The following is a 13,090-nucleotide window of genomic DNA, read 5'->3' as shown; positions in this document are numbered from 1 at the left end:
CATGTTTATGGGTCTCCGTGTATTTTACCTAAGCTCTATGTTTATGGGTCCCCCTGTATTTAACCTAAGCTCCATGTTTATGGGTCCCCCTGTATTTAACCTAAGCTCCATGTTTTATGGGTCACCCTGTATTTAACCTAAGCTCCATATTTATGGGTCTCCCTGTATTTTACCTAAGCTCCATGTTTTATGGGTCTCCCTGTATTTTACCTATGCTCCATGTTTATGGGTCCCCCTGTATTTACCTAAGCTCCATGTTTATGGGTCTCCTGTATTTTACCTATGCTCCATGTTTATGGGTCTCCCAGTATTTTACCTAAGCTCCATCTTTTATGGGTCACCCTGTATTTTACCTATGCTCCATATTTATGGGTCTCCCTGTATTTAACCTAAGCTCCATATTTATGGGTCCCCCTGTATTTTACCTAAGCTCCATATTTATGGGTCCCCTGTATTTTACCTAAGCCCAATATTTATGGGTCCCCCTGTATTTTACCTAAGCTCCATATTTATGGGTCCCCCTGTATTATACCTAAGCTTCATGTTTATTGGTCCTGCTGTATTATACCTAAGCTCCATGTTTATGGGTCCTCCTGTATTCTACCTAAGCTCCATATTTATGGGTCTCTCTGTATTATACCTAGGCTCCATGTTTATGGGTCCTCCTGTATTATAACTAAGCTCCATGTTTATGGGTCCTCCTGTATTTTACCTAAGCTCCATATTTATGGGTCTCCCTGTATTTTACCTAAGCTCCATATTTATTGGTCCCCCTGTATTTTACCTAAGCTCCATGTTTATGGGTCCCCCTGTATTTAACCTTATAAGCTCCATATTTATGGGTCCTCCTGTATTATACCTAAGCTCCATGTTTATGGGTCCTCCTGTATTATACCTAAGCTCCATGTTAATTGGTCCTCCGGTATTATACCTAAGCTCCATGTTTGGGGCCTGTTCAAACGGATAATTGGTGTTTCAAAAAAAAAATTTAAAAACATAACTTTCTTATTAGTTTGAGCTATAGATTCAATATTTACTTTTCTTGGTAGGTTTCCCAAAAAGAAAACTAAACACATGAATCCAATTTGGTTCCATACAAATACAATTTGCTAGTTTCCATATTCGCCGCTTGTATGTATAAAGTTGTAATTGTGGTGCTGCATGTCAGTGTTGTTTAATTTTTTTCGTATTGACAAACTCTTTTCAAAGAGACCCTGGTCAATAAAAATTAAAGTTCGGAGCATCAGGAAATATCAAATAGATTACCAAGTACAATAGGTGGCAACAGAGAAATGGGCCAATTATACACGACGTAACAAGCGACAATTATAACAAGGAAAACAAAATTTTCTCACATTAGTTGACATGTTTTCCAAGATTAAATAAAAAGTGTAAAAACCGAAAATAAAGAACACATAAAATTGCACTTTTTTTCTAAGATTAAAACTATTACTGATAATTTTGTTGGACACAAAAACTGAATTGACACTTGTGACGTCAGAATACAGCTGTACTGAGAGTGTACAAATTCTACGCTGCCATCTATTGTACTATAATCTATTTGGGAAATATTACCTCTGGAGCCTGATGAATGTTAAGAAAGACGACATCTGCCGGTAGGGTTTCTTCAACAAAATATTTCTTGAAATCCCAGAGTCCAAAGTTAGTGAGACGGGGGACCTTTGTCTAAAAACGTGTTTTTTTTCAATCGTACAACAAATTTATTTCTTTATTTTTCAAAAGGAATTGAATCTTTGTAACAAAATCAAATATTTAAACCCCGATATCTTTAGAACCCGATGTTGTAAACCTTTGATATTTCAAACTCTTATTATTTGATTTAACAGAATTGATAGTTTGAAATATACCATACCATTTGGTTCCAAAGATATAGTGATTGGAAAATCAGAGTTTGTGGCAAAGACTCAATTCCTTTGTTCTTCATTTTCCATCTAATTCGTCGGTCAATTAAATTGTTCGTTCAGAATAATAAATAAAAATTTTCGAAAGCTTGTTCAAAAATCGATAATTCAGTAAAAACTATCGTTTTTTTAAAGATTGTTAAAAAATTGTTTGTTTAGTTAAAAACGACAGTTTTTAAAAATACTTTTAAAAAGTATGTTTGTTTGAAGTTTCAAAACGATTTTAAATTGTTCGTTTTCGTTCTTTTTTGTTCGTTTTTTAAGAACGAAAGTTTTTTATTTCTTTAAACAATCAAAATCGTTAGTCCTTTGTTCGTTTTTTTATGGACGACAACATCGTTTACAACAAATTTCGTTCGTTCTATCTCTATCTGTCTATCTATCTCTATCTGTCTATCTATCTCTATCTGTCTATCTATCTCTATCTGTCTATCTATCTCTATCTGTCTATCTATCTCTATCTGTCTGACTATTCTCTATCTGTCTATTTATTTCTATCTGTCTATTTAGCTCTATCTGTCTATATTTCTCTATCTTTCTATCCATATCTCTATCTCTATCTCTATCGGTATCCCTGTCTCTATCTGTATCTCTATCTCCATCTCTCTTTCTGTAGATCAAAATAAACAAACCTTAGCAGTAAGTAAAATATCACTTGGTTTGAAATCTCCGTGGACAACAGGATATCGTAAACCATGCAGATAACTCATCCCCTAAATATTCCAGTTTCTAATCAACATTTTATTCAAGTATTGATGAATACTGAATATGGTAACAGGTACTTTCCCAAAACATATTTCCCACGAGGCAACTTTTCAAGATTATTTTTTTAAGTGGCAACTTCCCAACTGTGCTATTTTCCAAGCGGCATCTTCCCAAGTCTGCCCTTGCCACAGCACTCGATCCCACTCCAGTTTTAGCCGCAGGACTTGGCCCACTAGCCCATCCTAGCCGCAGCGATAACCCCCCCCCCTTTTGCAGCCTTCGGCGTGGCGACTCAGGGCTCTAAATCTTAACATTTGGTCAATTTCCACTTGGGAAAATGTAACTTTGGAAGTCGCCCTTGGGAAAAAGCTTTTTGGTAAACTCTTACACCTAAAATAATTTCCTCTACCTTTGCAATTCCCACCGCAACTCTCATCTTCTCTTCAGGACTTAGGAGACTGCAAACAAGCATGATAATTTATTTTTTAAAAGAAGCGTAATTGTATGTGACCCGGAGATTGCTATGCCCGATTCACGGAAACACTTAAAATTTGTATTTGATTTTATAATGCAGACAATATTGCCGTTTGTCAAGGTGTAAAAGTGTTTAATTCTGATAATTCACACATTTTTTCCAACTATTGTTGTGAAACCACAATTGGAAATAATCAGTTTTGAAAATCATAAACATTGATATCTATAATTCATACTTGATCAGACAAATCTTTTAAGGGTTCTCTTGTGAATCGGGCATTGCCAGCTTTGCACGGAGGGTCAATGGAAATCAAATTTACAGTCCCTTTAAATAATTACAATACATAATAAAGTTGCAACAGACTAATAATAGGAAAGCTTGCTTCGTATAGTGTGTGACATATACTCTGTTACCCACAAGGATGAGGCTGTAAAGACGACCTATTATTCATTTCAAGATACCTAGATATAAATAAATCTTCTTTCTTGAATATAGTCGTTTATGTGCTTATTAAATGATTTGGCAGAATAAGATAGAAGTTTACAGTTTACAGTTGCAGCCAATCAAAAATACAAGGATTCAGACAGTATAAACTCTGTATTGTCGTCTCTGAAGTCTGTACTTAGTGTTGTAAGTCGTGTAGTAATATTTAGTAAGAAAGCAATTCGGGGTCCATGGGAATTAAGTCTCCACCACAAACTCAAACTTTTAATCCCTATCTTTGAAACCTGACATGTTAAACCTTTGAAATTTCAAACTTAGATTAGATAATATAAGATAAGATAAGATATAATTTATTGCTAAAATACACATACAAGTTATAATGTTACAGGCAAAAAATCTGCAACTATTTTTTTATTGTTTACTATATTTATGTAATTCTCATTATATATGATCTAAAAAGAATTATAGCCTAATTATAGTTGTGGCAAAGACTTCATTCCTGTAGCATAATAAAAACCATGATTTGAATTTAAAATGTTAAAGAATTACACTCCGCCATTAATGGACTCTTTAAGATTAAACCTGCGATATTTCAAACTATAAATTCTAGTAATCATAAAGTCTTAGATTGAAATATCATTATGTTGCAAAGACAGGGATTAAAAATCAGAATTTGTGTTAAAGACTAAATTTCTTAGGCATAATTTCTTATTTTATACTGACCATAATTGGATCGGCTTTCAATAAAATAAAGGACAAATTTAATCCAAAAACGATTCAAAAACAGTTCAAAAACGATCCAAAACCGATCCAAAAACGATTCAAAACCAATTCAAAAACTATCCAAAATCGATCCAAAAACAATTCAAAAACCATCCAAAAACTATCCAAAAGCGATCCAAAAATGATCTAAAATCAATCCAAATCGATCTAAAAACTATCCATGAACGATCTAAAAACAAACAAAAAACGATCCAAAACAATCAAAAACGATCCAAATCGATCTATAAACGATCCATGAATGTCGACAAACAAACCAACGGAATGCATATGACTGATTATACCTAGGACACAGGCTTGGATTCTTCATTACTGTTTCAAGATCAGTTCCATCTACGTACTCTCTAACCTTTAAAGGGAGAGTCTGGGTAGACATGGTAAAATTATTCCTTCAGAAAGAACAATCCAGAGGGATTTTAAAGATTGAATTTGCGCTCTTGCTGAACTATTACACATCGTAAAAACACCTCTACATGAGGTCTCAAGTTAACCCTGAAAACCATCTCTTCATTAACGCATTTTTAGCTCAACTAACATTATTATCAAGCCGGTCATTCCCTTTAAAGGCGAATACAGTGACAACTAGAAAACTCTGGAATAACAAGACGACTTTCAGACTCAAGTTATGACACTAAATATTGCAATGAGCATGAGACACATGGTGCAGTATAAACAAACACATTTCACTTAAAAAGTGATTTGATGAGTTCCTAGTGAAACTACGTATTTTCAAATTAAAACTATTTAAAAATATGCCTTATTGCTTTAATGTCGTCTTCCTATTCCACCGTTTTCTGATTCTCACTGTAAACATAATGCTCCAAATGTTGGAACTAAGAACATTAGTATATTTTTTATAGTTTTAATTTTGAAATTATTATTGTATTATAAATTATTTTGTAAGTTTGAATATTTTATGGCTATTTTAAAATCATATAATGCTCCAGAAGATTGCTTCTAATACACAATTTTTACTCTAGGAAAAGATATCAACAAAAACGGTTTTTTTGTAAAATATTAGAAAAATCGTTTAGAAAAATTATTTTGTTAAAATCCTAGGAAAAGGCAAAAATAACCGGAATTTGTTGAACAAAAAACTTAAAGAACATGACATTTTTTATAAGCACTAAATTTCCAGTCCATACTTACCACCCAAATTTCTTTCCGGAAATCATCATAGGCCACGTTGAGACATCGAACTATATTCTCTCCCTGTGCTTTCCTGAACATATGAATTAGTAAAGTTAACTCTAGCCCTATCTATCTATCTCTATCCCGAATAGGCTGTTTTTGTCTTATATAGAAAGATTTTGGAATATGTTATAGAGTGATTCATGTTTCTGTAAAGTCCAAATTCTCAAAGCCAGCTCATTAAAAAGAACTCTAAGGGCTTATCAAATATAAAAATTTAGATCTAGCTGTAGCTTAATAATAAACAGGTTATTAACTATTTGTTATTCTTTTTTTAAATACCAACCATGCGTTTTACTGTCCTTAGCCCTACGGCCTACGCATAAAAAAATGCTAAATTTGATTGTAACTTTGAAGTTGAAAAAAGTGTAGAACAGAGTTTCAGGTGAACAAAACACAGGGTGGGGTTGTATGAATTACCCCCCCCCCCATCTCCTAGTGAGAGAGTTAATGCAAGGAAGATATTGATTAATTAATATAATTTAAAATATAACCTGATTTGAGAATTTAAAAGTTTTTTTGCTTCTTCGATGTGATTTTTTACCTCTTTCTTATCTTTCCTAGATTTAACAAAAATGTCTGTAATTAGTTTTGTCCGTTTATTAATATTTTTAGTTTAATTTAGTATAATTTAATGAAAGTTATTAAAGAATTCTAATTCAATAGTTTACCGTTATAAAATGTATGGCCGACTTAGCCGACTTAGCCGACTTTGACGCAACTTCTCAAAGCGGACTAGATCTATCTGATTTGAGAAGTCGGGCTTTTTAAACAAGATTTGAGCTATGCTAATTCCATCATCTTACAGAAAAGATTTTTAAAGTTTGAATTTTTATACTTCTTATATATGCTAGTAACAGTATGTAAAGGTAAGCGATTATCCCAATACAATGAAGACGACTTTTATATTTAAGTTTTGATTGTTAACAAGCTTTTTTCTAAAAACAAGTCTGCAAGTAATCAAAGAGAAGCTTTTTTAATTGACAGCTTCTTTTGATTCTATGTTTATGTGAATACACCCTCGACTAAGCTTATTGTGTTTGTACTGCGGTAATTTGCAGTACTAGGATCGAAGAAATAGTAAGTTTTAGTGGACAGTGAATAATAATATGCATACTTAACAGCTTGATATAAATCAAAATTAAATCGATTCTGGAAAAAAATAAACAAAAAGTAAGGGGTCAAGATTTTTGAAAAATAGACAAAAAACAGAATAAAAGATAAATGAAGAATATATCGATTGTGAATTTAAAAAGGGCCAATACAAATAATAGTTTACCTTAAAAAATCTGGCACTTTTGGAACCTTTATTGATACAGGTACTTTACTTGTAGTCATATATCCCTAAAACAGTGCTTATAGGATCTGGATCCGTTGGATCCGCAACATTAGATCTAATATGGGGATCCAAGGGGCGTACAAAATCAATTGTTAAATAATCATTAAATTAATGAAAACTTCCTAATCTCTCTTAGTTGAGTATTAAGTTTCAGTTCAAAATACGCGAAAAAGGAGAAACATTGTTGAAATTTTTGAATTTGTTAATCAGTAGCGCAATTATTAAAGATGCTACCCTTTAAACGTTTATTTGATCATGAAAAAACTAAATAATGAAGTATTTTCTTTGTTTATGTTCATTTGAAACAATCGTCTTCTTATTTACATAACTTTATGATGATAACATTTTCAGATACAGGGATACCCACAAAGGATGAGACTTCAGAGACGATTGTACGGAATTATTTCAGTCCGTTCTCTTTCATTCAGGGTTCCTTGTAGACCAAAACTGGTTTATGTCAGTGCATAATATATAAGTAAACCATCAAATACTCAATGGAATGCAGAAACCTTAATAATCAACCTTCAAATCGTCATATTTTTAAAGTTTTGGGTCGTCTTTACAGTCTTATCCGTTGTGGGCAACCCTGTATGTTAATAAAAGAAACTAAAATTTGTGTAGATTAAAAAATGTTCCTTTTATAATAGGTGCAGACAGATCTGCAATGAATGAGGCTTCAGATACGTTCATTGCATTGATACATTGGTGCATTGATACATTGATACATTGATGTATTGATGCATTGATACATTTATACATTATGGCATTGATACATTAACACATTGATACACTGATACATTGATGGATCGATACATCCATGCATTGATATACTGATGCATTGATGCATTGATATACTGATGCATTGATGCATTGATACGTTGATACATCCATACATTGATACATTGATACATTAATAGATTGATACATTGATAAATTGATACATTGATACCAGGGTTGTAATCATGATTTTTTCCAAGGAGGCTTATATTTGTTCAGTCTAAGCTGGGGCGGATGGGGGGGGGGGGAGCTTAGAAAACCGTTGTGGTTCAAAACCAAACCCCCCCCTGGAAATCATAGATTTCACCGATCCATGGGGGGCTCAGCTACCATAGACTGGGTTTTTAGGATCCCAGTACATGTATTTAGTGTAAAAGTCGATAGTAAAAACTATAAACAACATTTTATGAAGCATGACGAGGACAACAATTCCTAAACTATTTTCTGAAATTAAAATTTTAAAAGGAGTTCTTTTTATGTATTAAAACCCTTGACCGTTTTCAAGAAAATTGCAGGTTTTCCATTTTTGAACATATCATGAATTGAAATCATCATCGCGTTTTCGAGACAAACTCCAACTTTCCCGTTTTTAAGTAGACCCCGCTTTCACTTTCATAATTTACATAATATATCACAGAAAGTAAAAATAATTGCTATATAATTTCCAAAATCTTATTTTCCTCATTTTATTTGTCAAATAATAGAATTAAGTTGATTTAATTTTCCCGCATTATAAATACACAACTTCCCGCATTACTAGTTCAATCTATATTGTAAGAACAAAATAATAATAATATTTAGATTTCTCAATGTTATTATGATTTAAAAATTATAAAAAGCAGTGTTTTTTAAAAAAAATTTGTTTCTATTTTAATTTATTAATAAAATCTTTTTTTTGTTACGTAAGTGTGTAAATGCTTATAAATTGACTTTAATATGGATTCGACTAATTGTCTCAAAACCAGAATATATTCCAAAAACGCGACATTTTGCGGTAATTGTTTTAAAGTAGGGATATGTTCAAAAATAAAATAAAGTATTATCAAAAACTAATTCTCACAGTTTATCATTAGTTTAAAGTTGATATTTATAGATTCAATATATAGTTTTAGTGATTTTTTATAAATGTATTGGGTAGTCTTGTTCTACTCGGCTTGGATTTAAAAAATAAATACTCTTGGAAAAGATACCTCTTTGCAGACTTGGCCCATTTCTAATACTCAGTGTTAGAAATTAGACTACTGTTAGTTTTGGAACTATTTTCCCTGCATTGGTAATTTTACTGTTTGCTTTCGACCTTTGTTAGATCATTCAGCATTTAATAAAACATAACACCATAACAACTAACAAGGAACAAAATTAAAACTGCACGAGTATTTTGAAGACAGTTTGGTACAAAAAGATCAATTAAAAAAATTGACGCTCTTGATGTTTTGTTTTGTACAGTGAAAACCAGAAAACTTAGACTTTCAGACTCAAGTTATGACTTAAATAATCCAATGAACATAATGCAGACCAAGTGTGCAGTGTAAACAAGCCTATTTCACTTACAAAGTGATTTAATATAGTCTTCGTCGTAAATATCAATAAATATGTAACTTTCCATTTCAATTGTTAATAATAGAAACTTTTTCTTTTATCAATATAAACGTAGCTAACTAGCTAAGCTATTTGCATTGTAATAACATTAAATGTACTTTAATGTCGTCTTCCTATTTTCAGTTTTCTGGTTCTCACTGTACTGTTAACTTGATGTAACGATTTGTATACTTTATACCTTGTAAACCTTAGAGAATTGTCCTTCCTCAAGAAATGATAGTCCACTTACTGCACTCGAATCCCTGGTCAATAAAATGCTTGTACAAAATAAATAACTGAGGCCCACATTATTGGATTTAATTTTTTTTTGATATTCCTAATTTTAATACAGGGTTTACCACAAACAAAGGATGTGATTTTAGATCCGTCTGTACAGAGTTTATAACTTCTACTGTTGCTAATATGTATGCCTCTCAGCAACTGTAAACTTGTTTATCTTCTTGCCATAAAAAAGGTTATATTCAAGACAGAAGTCGTCTTTACAGTCTCATCCTTTTGTGAGTAACCTGTATTTTAAGGATCTGCATTACACTATTTTATAATACAAAATAACACTTACATTAGCTTTGAATGTTGTACGCCCCCCATTGTTCTTTTTAACTCTTTAGTTCTGAATTCGTGAGATTAAAGATATTTTAGGGCTGCGCACTCTGCAGAGTTGAACGGAATTGTGAACGAAAATTATTTTTGAGAATGAACGGAATTGTTTGTTAACGATGGTCTCGTTAAAAAAACGAACGTCGATTGAACCACTTTGATTGTTTAGAGAAATGAAGAAAAATTGATTTTTTAAAACGAAAAAAATAAAACAAAAGCAAATGATTTACGAAGCAATTTGAAGAAACGATAGTTTTTTAATAAATAAACGGATTTTTCCAAAAGATTTTGAAAAACTAACTCTAATAGATTTTATTAACAAACTTCTAAAAAAACTTTATTTTTTTTACTTAACAAAAAGATTATTTAATCAAAATTGAACATGAGTTTTTACTGATAAAACGATTTTTTAAACAAACTATTACAATAAAACTATTTTTTTGTTTATAAGCAAACTATTTTATTGAACAATTGTATTAAACAATTGTTTAGTCAGAAAACGAACGGAATAGATGGAAAATGAACGCTAAATTTCAAAACGAACGAAATCAATTTTTTTTGAACGATTGAAAAAGAAACAAACTCGAAATGGGTCATTCATGATGAACAAACGAAAGAAAAAAACGAACGCTCTCATCTATAGAACTCTGCATGGTTCAGATTGCGTGGGTGTGAACTATGGACTGAAAACTGAAAGTTATGTAATCAAAATCAATAGAGTAAAGTATTTTTTTACAATAAAGGTGTCGTCTTTAAAACTATGAAACTTTTCTTTTTTAAGTTTATCATGATTTCAGCATTGAAACACCCCATGGTTTTTAGTAACATTTCAGTGAATTCAAACGATACTAGGGGTGTGAAATTTTATGACATTTTTTCAAACATTTTACCAAAGCAAAATTGAATTCTACTTGGAATTTTTAAATAAATAAATAAAATGTTTACAAAAACCATTGCTCCGTGAAATGGGGTGTAATGATAAAAATGTAAAAAAAATGTTTTCCCAAATTCATATAAAATTACAGAATAAAAATTTTTGCAAATTGTCCGATTTAATGCAAAAAAACATTTTTTGAGTGCTAAACACATTTCGAAAGGGAAAAAACTTTAGTTTTTACCAAAGCTTCCCCCAATTTAAATATTTTTTCACTCTGTTAATTTTTTACTTTTTTCACGCAGAATTTAATAATTCCCATTTGCGCCGTAATTTTGCGTGTATAAAGTTTCGCTAATGCGTAATTATTACAAAATTTCGCGAAATTACTTTCTAGAAATTGAATTTTCGCCAATCACGCGTAATCCTGCGAAATTACACAAAATGAAAATTATTTCGCGTAACTGCATGTAATTTCGCGTAAGTGAATAATCTATTACGTTTGTAAACCGTAACGATGTGGCGTCATCTTTTGTTAGATAAAAGTATAATCCTTTTTAAGTTTACGGAAATACGCACTTGGAAAAGTATTTTTTTATCCCATTCGTAGCAAACGCCTAGTTTTAATATAGTTAACTTTTTTTATAGTTGAGTTAGTTGATGTTGTATCTAGATATCTGTGATGGTTCACAGGTGTCGGAGAACTGGTTGTTTCAAGGGCCCCATCCAACCAAATGAATGTGGGTATATACGGTATACGCAATATATTCTTATAAGATATACAGAGCGTCAAATTATAATACCTCGTTACTATAGTGCTAAAATACACATAGAATACTCAAAGAACCTTACATTTTCTGAACGCATATTTTATTTATAGCATTGTACAAATTTGTTCAATGATTTAAATTTTATGTTTAGTCCCGAAATGTCCTTTTTATCCAAAATGATGTGTGTCTGTACTGAGAATTTTGTAATATAAATTAATTAATTTAAATTTAATAAATTTAAATCGTTATGATCTATTTCTCATGACTTTTAATTTGTTTTCAATCAACAGGTGCAACTAGGAGGGGGGGGGGCGGGGGGATGGACGGGCATTCTCCCCTGAATTTTCCTACTGAAAACTACATGAATTAAATATTCAAAATGTTATGATTTTATTCTTAACAAAAATATCAAGAAATATAATTATGATCCCTATCTGAATCTATATCATGATCCTTAACATGATCCTTATCATGATCTTTATCATGATCCCCATCATGAACACTATCATGATCTTTTTCATGAGCCTTATCATTATCTTTTACATGATCCCTATATCATGATCCCTATCATGATCCCTAACATGATCTCTATCATGATCCTTATCATGATCCCAATCATGATCCCCATTATAACCCCCTATTATGATCCCTACCATGATCCTATTATGATCCCTACCATGATCTGTATCATAATTCCTAACTTTATCCCTATCAAGATCTCTATCATGATCCCTATCATGATCTCTATCATGATCCCTATCATGATCTCTATCCTGATGTCTATCATGATCTCTATCATGATCCATATCATGATCCTTATCATTATCCCAATCATGATACCTATCATTATCCCAATCATGATACCTATCATGATCTATCATTAACCATATCATGACCTCTATTGAGATCCATATTATGTTCTCTACAATGATCCCTATAATGATCCGTATCAATATCTCTGTCATGATCCCTATCATATTTTCTGTAATGACCCCTCTCATGATCCCTATCATGATCTCTATCATGATCTCTATCAAAACAGTTACAGTAGTTATCAACTGACTGAAAGCGTAATTTCAAGGTAACCATCATTCATGCAAAGAGGAATGTCCAATTCACAACGGCACCGCAGCAATCTTTATCTGATTAATGATTAAAAATGTGGAAGATATTGCAGTTTTTCTAGTGGTAAAAGTTTTTAATTCTGATAAATTCAATATGTTTTCCTGCAGTAGAAATGTGCAAGCATGTGCACTTTTTTAGAGAAAGCCCAATTAAAATTAATCTGTTTACAAAATTCTAAATATTAACGAACTACGGTACAGTTATGAATCGGACAATACCATCTTTGCAGCAATCGGTAAATAAATTTGAATATCTTCTTCCATATACTGTATCAGATACTAAAGAATTTTCGCAGTATAATTCATTAAAAGAATCTTTTACTCAAATATATTTTACTTTGAAATAAATTTTTCTATAATATTTGATATGTGATATTTTTTATTATTCTCTTTGGTATAAAAAAAACTTAACAAAATATGGAAGAAGACATTATACACTATTCACCAACTGTTATGTTTCGTGGGACATCCTGTATTTAAAGTGTTGAGATTT

At 31.7% G+C, this 13,090-nt stretch overlaps 1 protein-coding gene across 1 annotated transcript; it reads right to left on the bottom strand.

The window, feature by feature from the left end:
* Nucleotides 1–1,556: 1,556 nt before the first annotated feature.
* Nucleotides 1,557–9,902, bottom strand: LOC111704130 (rust resistance kinase Lr10). Its single transcript, XM_023476272.1, has 9 exons — nucleotides 9,792–9,902; nucleotides 9,411–9,474; nucleotides 6,797–6,861; nucleotides 6,012–6,077; nucleotides 5,476–5,548; nucleotides 4,611–4,675; nucleotides 3,037–3,085; nucleotides 2,555–2,635; nucleotides 1,557–1,686 (listed from the first exon to the last, which is right to left on the bottom strand). The coding sequence occupies exons 1-9, from the start codon at nucleotides 9,818–9,820 to the stop codon at nucleotides 1,558–1,560; spliced, it is 621 nt and encodes a 206-aa protein (XP_023332040.1). The 5' UTR covers nucleotides 9,821–9,902; the 3' UTR covers nucleotide 1,557.
* Nucleotides 9,903–13,090: the final 3,188 nt, after the last annotated feature.

Source organism: Eurytemora carolleeae, unplaced genomic scaffold (assembly GCF_000591075.1).
Source record: "Eurytemora carolleeae unplaced genomic scaffold, Eaff_2.0 scaffold308, whole genome shotgun sequence".
Lineage (NCBI taxonomy): Eukaryota > Metazoa > Arthropoda > Copepoda > Calanoida > Temoridae > Eurytemora > Eurytemora carolleeae.
Note: the sequence above shows the minus strand (reverse complement) of the source record. Positions and strands in the feature narration are given on the sequence as shown.